Source organism: Salvelinus alpinus, chromosome 4 (genome assembly GCF_045679555.1).
Source record: "Salvelinus alpinus chromosome 4, SLU_Salpinus.1, whole genome shotgun sequence".
Taxonomy (NCBI): Eukaryota; Metazoa; Chordata; class Actinopteri; order Salmoniformes; family Salmonidae; genus Salvelinus; species Salvelinus alpinus.
In genome coordinates, this window is record NC_092089.1 from 18859910 (window position 1) to 18875230 (window position 15321).

The window sequence follows — 15321 nt, forward strand, 5'->3', positions numbered from 1 at the left end:
TATCGTCTTTCCTTTATGGTATAACAAGACACAAGAACAAATACTTGTAAAAAAACACTTTAATTAAATAAAAGAAACAGTATACAAGTTGTTAGGAAATACACATCTGTATATTTCTATCAAAATATAGTTATAGACTTGTTCTTTATACATTTAGACAACGGGGAAATACTACGTGCAATCCATGACTAGCTACATCTTTATTGTATAAAACTCATTATGAAAAGTCTTCAATTTCATTTTCCATTTCCTGGAAAGAGGATAAGAAAACATTAGAAAACATAGAAAAACTCCATTTATGGGGCATTGCTCAATGATATGTTTCATAAGTGCACTTATACATAAAAAAAAAATACATAGTACAAATTAAAATGTATAGAATGACAAACCTTTAGCAGGGCAGTCTTGTCGTAGTCTTTGCGGTGTCTGTAGATACTCTGACACAACAAGGCGTATAGCTTCTCCAGTTGATAGACCTCATATCCCTCAGTCTTAGACACCGCTCTCTGAAGCAGCTCCTGAAATGAAGGAGCAGAAAACCAGCTCAGCACTGAGGTCTTATATCCTCCATCTTTGTCTAAAGGAAGAAGGTGCCTCCGTCTGATTCCAGATCCGTTTGTGCTCTTGCCAACTCTATTGCTGTCATTGTCAAGCTAAGTTCCAATAGACTGCCACTGGCTAGTTGCCTTAACCACAGATCTAGGATCAGTTAACAACCTCATTAGGAGGCTCGGGCGACGACCTGACCCTGGACCAGCTGCAGTGATAATCTGTTACCTTTAGTTTGTTGTGATCCACCACAGGGGGCTTTGTCTTCTGGTCCAGTATCTCCTGGTCAACATCCATCCCCTGGTACTTCAAGCCCCGCGTCGCACGCCTCACTCCTACTTCTGACAAGAGGACAGAGGGACGGAGTGAGTGTACAATTCAACAAAGTTCACTTAAAAACAACAGAGTGTCATTGTGGGAAGGGAGGCTGCAAACCTGTGGTATTCTCTTCCTCCACTTCCACTCTCTGAGGCTCAGTTTTGTCTGTAGTGGACGCCTGCCTCTGGGTGAATGAGGAAAAAGTTGAAAACAGAGAAATGCAATCAATTCAGCAGGAGAATCATCCATACAAAAAGCAACATCCATTTTACAACAAAATAACATACATTGTCTCCCCCTTCTGGTAAGATGTGGTTTTCCTGGGCGCCAACCACCACTACAGGGTCCTGGGTGCCCTCACTGCTCTGGTCTCCAGCCCTAGCCTCCACAGCTGCCTCCACCCTGGGCTGGGTAGCCTCCATTGTAGCCTGGCTAGCCTCCTCCGTGGTCCGGCTGTCCTTAGTGGCTTTCTCCATGGGCTGGCTGTCCTGGTTCTCCTGTTGGGCTGGTTCCTCCTGCTCCATGGGGGTCTCCTCAGCCCCAGTGATCTCCAGCTCCTCCAGGCCTGACTCTGCAGCATCACCACCCTCCTCCTCCTCACTCTCTGCCCCTCTCCTCTCCTCCTCCTCCTCCTCCTCTCCAGACTCCACCACAGCAGAGTGGTCTTTAGAAGTGTGAGGAGAGGACCTTTTCCTGATGATGCCGTTGCACCAGCGGCTCTTCCTGCGCTTCTTCTTCTGAGCTGCTGAGAAGTAGATGACCAGATAATCAAAGCCAATTCAAAAACCACCTTTATGAATGACGTGTGTAAACATGGTGAGAGAAACTGACAAGGTGTTATCATCGGTCTTTCATTACCAGCAGTTAGTAGAGGATAGATCTGGAAAGCTCTCCGTAGTCTGTCTGCAGAGTAGTGAAATGCTAACCTGTGTAGCATTGTGTGTCTGTACATTATTGAGATGCTTGCTAACCTGAAGGGCGTGGTGTGGTCACAGCTGAGGGAGCAGCAGCGGTAGACTCTTTAGAGGGGCCTGCTGCATCGGTGCTCTTGGCATCCACTGATCTTGTCTTGGGATGAACGTGATAGTAGGATGGAGCGAACCTTGAAGTGGAGCAACCTGGAAGTTAAGAGAGAGGCAGTTCATATTTAAATCTATCAGGAACGCTCTTCTTTCATCCATCCAGGAGAGAGCAGCAGCACAGATCAACTGGTCCCTGAACTCTAGAACCATCTTTCTGGAACTACTCTGCACCAATAGAATAACACCTGACCTCTTGTGCTGCGGGACTCCTTGATATCCTCGCAGATCTTCTCAAAGTCTTCATCCAGTTCGTCTTTGACGATGGCCTGAACAGTGTCCTTCAGAGCACAGGCTCTGTGGCGGATCTGACGATCTGGAAAACATCCAGTATAGACTTGTCATCAGTATGATTATGAAGTGATGAATGGATAGATTCATGAATTAATAGTTGGCTGAATAAAGTAATGAATGATTAGTTGAATACATTAATTTATGAAATAAATGAAACAATTCTCCCATGAACAGGAATACAACATCTGTGAAAATTCTGGATATCGCCTATTTCCTACCTGAAGGATCTTTGTCAGGGTTGTATTCCAGACAGTTCTTCCAGATGAGATCCACGTCGTGTACAAACTCCTTCACGGTCACGTACTTGTGAGTGTCGATGTTGGAGAGGACAGTGGACAGGTCCATGGGCTGCTCTATAACTGTAGCATAGTCAGGTACCTAGACATGATCCATCAAAACAACAGGTCAGCCATTCTCCATGTGATAGAGATTCTACCATGTCCATGTTTAGACAACATCTGGCCTCTTCTCTTTATTTAACCCTCATCTGATGTTTATACATGGCTCAGAGCGCAGCCCCTCCTCTAGAACGTAGCCCCCCCCCCTCTAGAACGCAGCCCCCCCCTCTAGAACGCAGCCCCCCCCCTCTAGAACGTAGCCTGTGTTCTATTCCTCCACCCCCCCCCCCCCCCTCTAGAACACAGCCCCCCCCTCTAGAACGCAGCCACTTTTACAGCAATTGATGGTCAGTCTCACCTCCTCCAGGTCGACGGGCTTGGTGAAGGCCTTGAAGCGTTTGTCCTGAGAGAGGCGGTTGGTGACATCACGCAGGAAGAGGCGGAGCTCCCTGAGAGTGTCTTCCTCCTGCTCCTCCAATCGCTGCTGCTCCTTCTCCGTCAGCATTCTCGGGGGAAGAGGGGGAGCCACGGGGAGCACCTCCAGGGCTGCAAGCACTGGGGAGGAGGACAGGGGGGTAAGTGACTAACCACATGACTGAGCGAGTGCTGACAGCTTTGGTACAGAGAACGTGCTCCTCTAATTTTCTACTGCTTGATTACCAGCACCTCATACAATACTTACTAGTTGTGAAGTTGATCTTGTTTAACCATTTTGGACCATTATCCAGGATTCCACTAAAATATCTCAGAGTACGGTGCAGTCTTACCTGCTTTCTTCTTGGATGCAGGAGCTTTGGCAGCCTGGTTTAGGATGAGATCGTCAAAGAAGTTCCTTCTCTCCTGTGGGGTTGGGACCTGAACCTGGAGCACCTCTCCATACTCAGCACAGAACAGGTCCTGGACCTATGGGGGGGACATTTACCAAGATGAGTCACCAAGTGAACATAACATTCAGATGAATAGGAATGAACGAGATCATTCTGACTGATCCCCTGCTCAGAAGCCCAATTCCAACCCATCCCACAGGGGGAGGGAACGAGTGCACATTTTCTAGGGCTTGTGTCCCGTTGGTGATTAGATCTCTTTTAGTCCTCGTTTGGACTAATCTTCCAAGAGTCCTTAAAAACATCACAATCCTACAATCACATATAACACACAGCAGACAAAATACACTGCCATATTGGTGATGTTAGGGGCAGTGTGTTCACTACATCCTGTTAGACTGCTGTGGGGCGGTGTGTTCACTACATCCTGTTAGACTGCTGTGGGGCGGTGTGTTCACTACATCCTGTTAGACTGCTGTGGGGCAGTGTGTTCACTACATCCTGTTAGACTGCTGTGGGGCAGTGTGTTCACTACATCCTGTTAGACTGCTGTGGGGCGGTGTGTTCACTACATCCTGTTAGACTGCTGTGGGGCAGTGTGTTCACTACATCCTGTTAGACTGCTGTGGGGCAGTGTGTTCACTACATCCTGTTAGACTGCTGTGGGGCGGTGTGTTCACTACATCCTGTTAGACTGCTGTGGGGCGGTGTGTTCACTACATCCTGTTAGACTGCTGTGTGGCAGTGTGTTCACTACATCCTGTTAGACTGCTGTGTGGCAGTGTGTTCACTACATCCTGTTAGACTGCTGTGGGGCGGTGTGTTCACTACATCCTGTTAGACTGCTGTGGGGCGGTGTGTTCACTACATCCTGTTAGACTGCTGTGGGGCGGTGTGTTCACTACATCCTGTTAGACTGCTGTGGGGCAGTGTGTTCACTACATCCTGTTAGACTGCTGTGGGGCGGTGTGTTCACTACATCCTGTTAGACTGCTGTGGGGCAGTGTGTTCACTACATCCTGTTAGACTGCTGTGGGGCAGTGTGTTCACTACATCCTGTTAGACTGCTGTGGGGCAGTGTGTTCACTACATCCTGTTAGACTGCTGTGGGGCGGTGTGTTCACTACATCCTGTTAGACTGCTGTGTGGCAGTGTGTTCACTACATCCTGTTAGACTGCTGTGGGGCGGTGTGTTCACTACATCCTGTTAGACTGCTGTGGGGCGGTGTGTTCACTACATCCTGTTAGACTGCTGTGGGGCGGTGTGTTCACTACATCCTGTTAGACTGCTGTGGGGCAGTGTGTTCACTACATCCTGTTAGACTGCTGTGGGGCGGTGTGTTCACTACATCCTGTTAGACTGCTGTGGGGCAGTGTGTTCACTACATCCTGTTAGACTGCTGTGGGGCAGTGTGTTCACTACATCCTGTTAGACTGCTGTGGGGCAGTGTGTTCACTACATCCTGTTAGACTGCTGTGGGGCGGTGTGTTCACTACATCCTGTTAGACTGCTGTGGGGCGGTGTGTTCACTACATCCTGTTAGACTGCTGTGGGGCGGTGTGTTCACTACATCCTGTTAGACTGCTGTGGGGCAGTGTGTTCACTACATCCTGTTAGACTGCTGTGGGGCAGTGTGTTCACTACATCCTGTTAGACTGCTGTGGGGCAGTGTGTTCACTACATCCTGTTAGACTGCTGTGGGACGGTGTGTTCACTACATCCTGTTAGACTGCTGTGGAGCAGTGTGTTCACTACATCCTGTTAGACTGCTGTGGGGCGGTGTGTTCACTACATCCTGTTAGACTGCTGTGGGGCGGTGTGTTCACTACATCCTGTTAGACTGCTGTGGGGCGGTGTGTTCACTACATCCTGTTAGACTGCTGTGGGGCGGTGTGTTCACTACATCCTGTTAGACTGCTGTGGGGCGGTGTGTTCACTACATCCTGTTAGACTGCTGTGGGGCGGTGTGTTCACTACATCCTGTTAGACTGCTGTGGGGCGGTGTGTTCACTACATCCTGTTAGACTGCTGTGGGGCGGTGTGTTCACTACATCCTGTTAGACTGCTGTGGGGCGGTGTGTTCACTACATCCTGTTAGACTGCTGTGGGGCAGTGTGTTCACTACATCCTGTTAGACTGCTGTGGGGCGGTGTGTTCACTACATCCTGTTAGACTGCTGTGGGGCGGTGTGTTCACTACATCCTGTTAGAATGCTGTGGGGCGGTGTGTTCACTACATCCTGTTAGACTGCTGTGGGGCGGTGTGTTCACTACATCCTGTTAGAATGCTGTGGGGCGGTGTGTTCACTACATCCTGTTAGACTGCTGTGGGGCGGTGTGTTCACTACATCCTGTTAGACTGCTGTGGGGCAGTGTGTTCACTACATCCTGTTAGACTGCTGTGGGGCGGTGTGTTCACTACATCCTGTTAGACTGCTGTGGGGCGGTGTGTTCACTACATCCTGTTAGACTGCTGTGGGGCGGTGTGTTCACTACATCCTGTTAGACTGCTGTGGGGTGGTGTGTCTGTCTACAGTACCTACCTCAGGGAAGAGGCTGCTGTGGGGGACATTACAGGTGGCCAGCAGCAGGATGGGTGAGAATGAGGGGATGTCCTGTAACAAGCTGAGGAAGGTAGCTCTGAGAGCAGACCCCACCGTGTCCCACCACCGCTGGATGTGCGGGATATAAAGGATACTGGGGGACGTCCTCTTGGCCTCACAGAACATCTACAACACAACGAAACACATCATTACAGAACAGTGTTTATATGGACATGCATGCCTCCGCACAGAAGATCTACAAGTCAAAACATACAGGACATCAACTGTCCATCAATACAAGACATCAATACTGTCCATCTCTGGGTTCATCAATACAAGACATCCAATGGAACATCAATACTGTCCATCTCTGGGTTCATCAATACAAGACATCCAATGGAACATCAATACTGTCCATCTCTGGGTTCATCTCAAAAGTCTTTCTTAGACTCCTCTCTCCTCGGACCTTCTCCAAATATGTGAAGAATCAAGGAAAGACTAAAGATAGCCGTCTGTTATGGCTGCTGGCACAGGGCTCAATAGTGCACTATACAGAAAACCGGGTGTGATCCAAGGGGGTAGTACAGTACCTGAGCGCAGGCCTCCTCAGGAGAGGTGGTGCTGACGCCGAACAGCACGGCCATGTCCAGAGTGTAAACTGTGAACTTCTCCAGGGCATGGAGCACAGCAGGGGCCAGGTGACTGCTCTGACCTGACCCAGGACGCCCCGTCAGCAGCAGCCTGGGACGGTACGATGTGGGCTGGTTCAGCACGCTCCTGGGAGAACAGAGGAGAGGGGAGAAAAAGACTCAAATACTTTACAAGACCGGAGCTCAATACCCATTCTCCCCCTTTCTCATGAAGTGTACACTTCAGTCCCCACACAGATTTCAAAGATGTCCAGTGCACACTTCAGGGAGGAGTGGGAGAAAGACAAATTTGGGATAAGGATTTCTGTGCGTTGGACAACCTGTTACTCACCTGCTGAAATGCAGGAAGCCCCCAGCTGCCTTGGCCTTGTGAGAGAGACCGTTGATGCAGACAGAGTCCTCATCTTCACTGTGCAGGAGATCAGCACCTAAAACACCAGCTGGGAGGACACCTGAAGACAAGTGGTAAAACATCTTACAACATGACAACCAATTATGACATTCAAGAACACAATACAACATACCCATTCTTATACAACAGACAGGAGGGCATACCAAATCTGGGTCATGTTTATTAGGGCACACTGTGGCAAAACCTTTGGCAACAAAAAACGAATTAGAGAGGAGTTCTGGTAGTACCTCCCCGTTTCAAAACATTGCCCGTACTTATCACGGCCCTGTGGACTAAAAAAAATCTCCCGACAATGAAGACAGTTCACATGTGAAATATTTTTTTTTTTTAAATCTTGTCCCAGTTGACCCACCGTTGTCTCGCTTGTCTCTCTTGAGCCCCTGTTCTGCATGTGGGAACAGCCTGCTAACTGTACCCAGTACAGTCTGTAAGGCTGCACCAAGCAGTGGCTGGACTACAGGAGTCAAAGCCTTGGCTGGGGACGACACAGCTCTCTGGGAGGCTGGGACTGTCTTCCTCATGGCTGACAGGAAGTCCCTGCTGCCGATGGAGATAGATGCCACATCTAAAACCAGCTTCTGGGACGTGGAGTAAATCTGAGGGTAGCGTCTCCTCAGGGCACACAGAGCCGCCTCAGCACACACCGCCTTCATGTCAGCACCGCAGTAACCTAGGAGACACAGCAGGGGGACGTTGGGAAACAGTGTGGCAACGCAAGAGAGCATCAGCTACATGTTCTGATTACACACAACACTTTCAGTGAGCCTCCGAAAACGATTGGAATATTTAACAGATTGGAATTTTAAAATGGCGTTTGAAAGAATGGGTAATCTTTTAAAAATTCTAGGTTGGTTTGGGAGAGGATGGATTAATAGAAAACATACCAACACACTTGTCTGCCAGTTCCTCCAGGAAAGAGGCCGATGGCTGGGGAGTCCACTGTCTGGTGTGGATCTGCAGAATATCCTTCCGAGCCTGCAGTGGACAAAAACATGACCATGTATGTCAAATATGAATTTTTCTAAAAACAGTTCTCCTACATGAAAAAAAAGGACCCTAATCTTAGTAGAACAAAGTAATGTTACCTGTTTACTTCTCACACAAGTCATCTTTTATCATACATACAGTACCAGTCAAAAGTTGAGACACCTACTCATTCAAGGGTTTTTATTTTTACTATTTTCTACATTGTAGAATAGTGAAGACATCAAAACTATGAAATAACACATGTAGTGAACCAACATTTTTTAAATTAATCAAAACATTTTATATTTGAGATTCTTCAAAGTTGCCACCTTTTGCCTTGATGACAGCTTTGCACTCTTGGCATTCTCTCAACCAGCTTCACATGGAATGCTTTTCCAACAGTCTTGAAGGCATTCTCACATATGCTGAGCACTTGTTGGCTGCTTTTCCTCCACTCTGCGGTTTAACTCATCCCAAACCATCTCAATTGGGTTGAGGTCGGGTGATTGTGAAGGCCGGGTAATCTGATGCAGCACTCCATGACTCTCCTTCTTGGTCAAATAGTCATTGTCATGTTGAAAAACAAATGATAGTCCTACTAAGCCCAAAATAGATGGGATGGCGTATCGCTGCAGAATGCTGTGGTAGACATGCTGGTTAAGTGTGCCTTGAATTCTAAATAAATCACTGACAGTGTCACCAGCAAAGCACCATCACACCTCTTCCTCCATGCTTCACGGTGGGAACCACACATGCGGAGATCATCCGTTCACTTACTCTGCGGCTCACAAATTTGGACTCATCAGACCAAAGGACAGATTTCCACCAGTCTAATGTCCATTGCTTGTGTTTCTTGGCCCAAGCAAGTCTCTTCTTATTGGTGTCCTCTAGTAGTGGTTTCTTCGCAGCAGTTCGACCATGAAGGCCTGATTCACACAGTCTCCTCTGAACAGGTGATGTTGAGATGCGTCTGTTACTTGAACTCTGTGAAGCATTTATTTGGGCTGCAATCTGAGGTGCAGTTAATTGCCGATTTTTGAGGCTGGTAACTCTAATGAACTTAATCCTCAGCAGCAGAGGTAACTCTGGGTCTTCCATTCCTATGGCGGTCCTCATGAGAGCCAGTTTCATCATAGTGCTTGATGGTTTTTGCAACTGCATTTGAAGAAATGTTAAAAGTTCTTGACATTATCCGGATTGATTGACCTTCATGTCTTAAAGTAATGATGGACTGTCGTTTCTCTTTTCTTATTTGAGCTGTTCTTGCCATATGGACTTGGTCTTTTACCAAATAGGGCTATCTTCTGTATACCACCCCTTTTCTTGTCACAACTGATTGGCTCAAACGCATTAAGGAAAGAAGTTCCACAAATTAACTTTTAACAAGGCACACCTGTTAATTGAAATGCATTCCAGGTGACTACCTCATGAAGCTGGTTAAGAGAATGCCAAGAGTGTGCAAAGCTCTCATCAAGGCAAAGGGTGGCCACTTTGAAGAATCTCAAATACAAAATATATTTTGATTTGTTTAACACTTTTTTGGTTACTACATGATTCAATGTGTTATTTCATAGTTTGATGTCTTCACTATTATTCTACAAAGTAGAAAATAGTAAAAAGAAAGAAAAACCCTCGAATGAGTAGGTGTCCAAACTTTTGACTGGTACTGTGTGTATGTGCACACCCACAAACACATAAATAATATGATTTGAACAAACATGACCTCCATCAGTGGTGTATTCACTAGGAACCAAACGGAAGCAAACTCAACCAAACAGAGAGGGACCTACCTGAATTTGTCTACTAGAAATCTGGTTTACGTTGCAAAACTGTTTTCTACGGCGTGCACTAATGATTACACCCGTGGTCACTAAGACCCTTGTCTCACCTCTCTGTCAGGCAGGCCAAAGAGGAACTCTCGGTCGAAGCGTCCAGGTCGCCTGAGAGCTGGGTCTATAGAGTCCAGACGGTTAGTAGCGCCGATCACCACAACCTCTCCTCTGCTGTCTAACCCATCCATCAGGGCAAGGAGAGTGGACACGATGGAGCTGTAAGATGGAAACACATACAAAACATTATTCCCACTGTACGAAGACCTACTAAACAAAAGACACCAAATAGCTCAACGAGAAGCAATGATGTTTGTATTCAAATCAATTTGTTCCAGTGATTAACAGTGTCTGACCTGTGTATCTGGTCTTGTCTGCTTGAGCGGACGGGAGCCAACCCATCAACCTCATCAAAGAATATAATCGATGGCCGCATCTGATACGCCTAAAAGATTTGTTAAAAAAATAAAACGTTTTAGTATTTCCTCCTCCAACTCATCTCGGTTTCAACATCCTGGAACAATACAATATATTTCAGAACCAGAAGCCAACTTCCATGGAGAATAATGGTAGGTAATGACCTGGTCGAAGAGAAGACGGAGCTGCCGTTCGGACTCTCCCACCCACTTGCTGAGGCAGTCTGCTCCCTTTCTCATGAAGAAAGAGACTTTCCTCTCTCCCTGACTGCACTCGTTAGCCAACGCCCTGGCCACTAGAGTCTTCCCTGTTCCAGGAGGTCCGTAGAACAAACAGCCCCTACACACACACACACACACACACACACACACACACACACACACACACACACACACACACACACACACACACACACACACACACACACACACACACACACACAGAGAGAGAGAGAGTAAGAATCTACAGCATCAAGAGCAACAACAGATCCTAGATCATTCCACCGTAAGATTATGGATGACTTTCTAAACATTTCTTTCTAGCTACCTTGGTGGTTGGATCTTGAACCTCTCAAACACCTCTGGGTAAAGCAGAGGGAAGACCACCATCTCTTTCAGGGCAGAGATGTGTCTGCTCAGTCCCCCAATGCTGTCAAAACGCACCTAGAAAAACAACATTACACCATTTCAATGTTGGACAATGTTGTCCGGGGCGGTCCCAGTTATCTATCCTTTCCCTCTTTCATTCCCCCTCACGGACTTAACATATGACTGGTGCAGGTATGGACTGGAGAGAGCTTCTGAAGGTTTCCTCCTTACTGTTACTAGTCAGACTTACTGTCTGGTCTACCTGCATGGGGTCAACGTCAGCTAGACTTACTGTCTGGTCTACCTGCATGGGGTCAACGTCAGCTAGACTTACTGTCTGGTCTACCTGCATGGGGTCAACGTCAGCTAGACTTACTGTCTGGTCTACCTGCATGGGGTCAACATCAGCTAGACTTACTGTCTGGTCTACCTGCATGGGGTCAACGTCAGCTAGACTTACTGTCTGGTCTATCTGCATGGGGTCAACGTCAGCTAGACTTACTGTCTGGTCTACCTGCATGGGGTGAACGTCAGCTAGACTTACTGTCTGGTCTATCTGCATGGGGTCAACGTCAGCTAGACTTACTGTCTGGTCTATCTGCATGGGGTCAACGTCAGCTAGACTTACTGTCTGGTCTATCTGTATGGGGTCAACGTCAGCTAGACTTACTGTCTGGTCTACCTGCATGGGGTCAACGTCAGCTAGACTTACTGTCTGGTCTATCTGCATGGGGTCAACGTCAGCTAGACTGGCTCCAATCTTCATCCTGTCCTTGTGGATTCCCAGGACGTCCTCCTTCAGCAGATTCATGGGAAGACATCTATTCACCGATCTGTTCCTGCTCTTCCTCCTCCTCCTCTGGAACTTCTCATCGTCAGAGGAGGAGGAGGAAGAGGAGGAGGACGAGGAGGTGGAGTCACTACTATGGATGGCATGTCTTCTTCTACATGGTAAAGAAAGGAGTATGGCAGAGCCAGAGGTCAGTAACGTCACTGACTAATACAGACAACCTAATGCACACAAATCATCACCATGCAGCTCAATGACCAAGAAACCAGCCATTACAGAAACCCTGACGTCACCACACATCTAACACACACTGGCAATAACTTACCTATCAGACACACTCCTGTGGATGCCAGAAATCAGAAGCACAAGGAAGTAGAACTTAGGAATGAATTGTGATTTGTTGTAATAGTTAGGAATGTTAAACTAAACTTCATAAGTCAGACATGGAAGGTAGTAGGTACTAGGTTCTTTAGCCTACATACCTGTTGCCTCTCCTTATGTTGTAAGGGCTTCTCGGACCAGTAGAGCTGAACCTATACCTCCGCCTGGATGGGGACAAGTGTCTTGAAGTCTTGAAGAAGATGGTCTTTGTCTTGGGCTCTGTGGGAAATAAAAGGTCAACCATGAGAAATGAGTCGAAGGACAAGTTATGGGAATAATAACTACTACTACTAAAGCTTGACAGTAAAATGTAGAGTCCATGCACCGGTGCTGATGGCTAGTATACAGACTTCAGTGAAATAAAAGATGCAAATAGTTTCAACAGGAAATATCTAACCCTCCCGTGGTGCCTGGTAGCGAACGGCAGCTTTCCTCTGCCTGAAGTCATAACGTTTCTGGTTGTCCTCTTCATCATGGTCATCATCATCGTCCTCCTCCTCATCATCTTCATTACGGTCGTCATCGTCGTCTTCGTCATCTGCCTGATTATTTTTGCCTCCCTCTTCCTCATCAATCTCCTCTTCACTGGAGATCACTCCATTTTCATTCTCTTGAGGGTCTTCACTTCCTTCATCGGTTCTTTCAGAAGTCCTTTTCCTCTTGGCCCCAGCGTAGATTACAAGGTCCTAAAATAAAAGGGGAAAATAACATTATTGGGGGACATCATGGTGACATTTAACAAAATCTATTATAAAGCTATGAAAGCTAGTTTACCTCCTCCGTAGTATCCCTGCTTCTTAACCGGCGACGCATTTTCTGCATGTCACCCATCTTCTGCAGCACTGCCTCAGCTGTACTTTACGAATAGAATGAACAAAAAAACAGGGACTGTTTAATTTCACCGTTACCGCTAGCCGTTATCAACTTTGCCATTATAAACATGCAACCCAGACTGACATGGAAATGTACAACAGTGGTAGCCCAACCCTCCTCCAGAGAGGAGGAGTTACTGGGCATGCAGGTGATTTCTCCTGCCCCGGTGCTAGATTAGGGCTGCAGGGGAAAACCCTGTGGTAGATGGGAAGCTAGTAGGGTTGGCCACCCCTGATGCACGATGCTGATGGAGATGGTCTTACTTGGTGATGAGGCGGTTATAGAGTACAGACTGGTTCCTGGAGTTGCGCTTGTATCTGGTGATCCTGGAGCTGCGTCTCACAGAGCTGTCCTCCTCCCTGGGACGCAGAACAAACTGGGTCTTCAGAGTAGAGGCCTCTTCTTCCTCAACTTCATCAGTAGCATCTGGAAGATTTTTTTATTTACTTGATGATAAACATTGTAGCTGACATAAATGAAACCAATGGTGTCTCCTTCTCGCTGTACTGTTGGAGGTGGCATTGATTCATGTAAATGTGATCTAGAAATGATCTAGTTACCTGCTTCAGATTGCTTGTCCCTGGATGACGCGGAGGCTTTTCCATCGCCCTGCAGTCTTGGGGATTTCCTGCAGAAATCAACAAAATGAGAACTTAAACATGGAGGGTTGTGATGACACCTTAGGTTTGTAAACATGTTTCTGTCGTCATGCATATCATCGACTATACAGAGAGGAGTAGAAGCTGATTTTACATACAATGAATACCAGTTATCTGCATAAAACATAAGTAGTTACCTTGTGCTGTGTTCGCCAGTTTCTTCTTTCTCAGGGGACTTGGTTGGGCACTTTGTCTGGCCATTCATTTTAGCCAAGGACACCTCATGTTTGACGGTCTGTCCCCTGGTCCTCAGGGATCCTCGTCTCGGACGGCTATCCTCCTCCTTCACCATCGAGTGGCCCTATGTTAGAAAAAACAAAAACATCAGCTGCCTTCACATAGGAATCCAGTCATTTTTAGTGTAGTAAGCTAGCTTATAGCTGGCTAGTTATAGAAGTTAGCTAGCAGGCAACATACCTGTCCACATTCAGAAACAATCATTAAAGTTATTGTTAGTCAGTGGTACTTACTAGCCATCTAAAGGGGCTAGCTAATTAGCTGAGTTTACTCAACTCCACGATATAAACATCTATGGGCGATACCCCATAGGGTATGTAAACTAGAGACAGGAGCTAACAGGCCAACTAATTTATAACATTAGCCTCCAGTTAGCTTACAACTGGCATAGAATGCGGTTAACTAGGCACATAAACAACATCAATGTCGGGCTAGCTAGTTAGCTGGTTAGCTAACAGCTGTCAGATGGCTAACAACAGCTGGGTTTACAGCGACATTTTATAATGTCAACTATCTAAAAGGGCCTCACATTTGGCGTGTTTTCAGTGTTACTGGAGCTGTCATCCAGGCCCCTCTTCAGCCGACTCGACTTTGTCTGCGATGCGCTCTCCAGCGACAGAAACTCAGAGCTCGTATCCAAGTCAACCCGGTTCTTCTTCCGAGTTGCTGGTTCTGCGCCCACGCCGCTGCTGCGTAGCATCACCATCCTAACTTTAGACCGATTTTTATACTAACTTACTTGTGTCAAAACTGAAACTATTTAATAACATTCCTAGGTAATATATGGCCCGTACTAACACACACCCCTCCCCAACCAAAACCCTTGATTTCTGGCGCCACAAACGTCACTGGAAGACAAGTGACAGCACGCAGTATCCTGACGCAAGAAAACATAGTTCATCATAAAAAGTAGTGATTATAAATTTCTAATCACCAATTATGTCATGCTGTATTGATATCAATGACCACATGAATAGCTATAAATATTATAATTATAGAAATCTATCCCAGGGCCATCAGTGATATGTTCTTATATCATTCAGTTGTGCGGAGGGATATTATGGGAAAGATGTCCCGGTTATTTTTGGCGCGCTGTAAATTGCGCATTATGGAAAGCCTAGCTACAGGTTCATGATAAAGCATTTTCTTTACTGTTATGAAAATATAACTTGTTTACTATAAAATTGAAATTATATTTGAGAGAGTTTTCTTAAATTTTAATATCAACTATGCTAAATGTCTAGAGGAGCTCTGTTTCATTAATTCTAAAATGATGGGGGTAATACAGTGCCTTCAGAAAGTATTTATACCCCTTGACTTATTACACATTTTGTTATTACACCCTGAATTTAAATTGATTAAATATAATAGTTTTTTTTTACCCATCTACACACAATACCCCATAATGACAAAGTGAAAACATGTTTTTAGACATTTTAGAAAATGTATTGAAAATGAAAAACTAAAATATCTCATTTACATAAGTATTCACACCCAAGTCAATATTTTCTAGAAGCACCTTTGGCAGTGATTACAGCTTTGAGTCGTCATGGGGATGTCTGTATCACCTTTGGC

General features: G+C 46.3%; 1 protein-coding gene across 5 annotated transcripts; it reads right to left on the reverse strand.

The window, feature by feature from the left end:
• Positions 1-41: 41 nt before the first annotated feature.
• On the reverse strand, positions 42-14590 carry LOC139572925 (ATPase family AAA domain-containing protein 2-like). 5 transcript variants are annotated; one of them, XM_071395801.1, is made up of 28 exons: positions 14276-14590; positions 13647-13810; positions 13411-13478; positions 13114-13276; positions 12752-12833; positions 12375-12663; positions 12079-12196; positions 11922-11936; positions 11519-11750; positions 10766-10881; positions 10384-10558; positions 10159-10247; positions 9862-10021; positions 7892-7982; positions 7360-7677; positions 6927-7047; positions 6536-6722; positions 5946-6131; positions 3346-3481; positions 2937-3133; positions 2459-2618; positions 2140-2262; positions 1839-1985; positions 1155-1609; positions 985-1051; positions 778-890; positions 390-518; positions 42-250 (listed from the first exon to the last, which is right to left on the reverse strand). In XM_071395801.1, exons 1-28 carry the CDS (start codon positions 14450-14452, stop codon positions 218-220), a joined length of 4311 nt encoding a protein of 1436 aa, XP_071251902.1. In that variant the 5' UTR covers positions 14453-14590; the 3' UTR covers positions 42-217. The 5 variants fall into 5 exon arrangements, with proteins under 5 accessions (XP_071251902.1, XP_071251903.1, XP_071251901.1 ...); XM_071395802.1 differs by having other exon boundaries at positions 985-1045; positions 1155-1612; XM_071395800.1 differs by having other exon boundaries at positions 1155-1612.
• Positions 14591-15321: the final 731 nt, after the last annotated feature.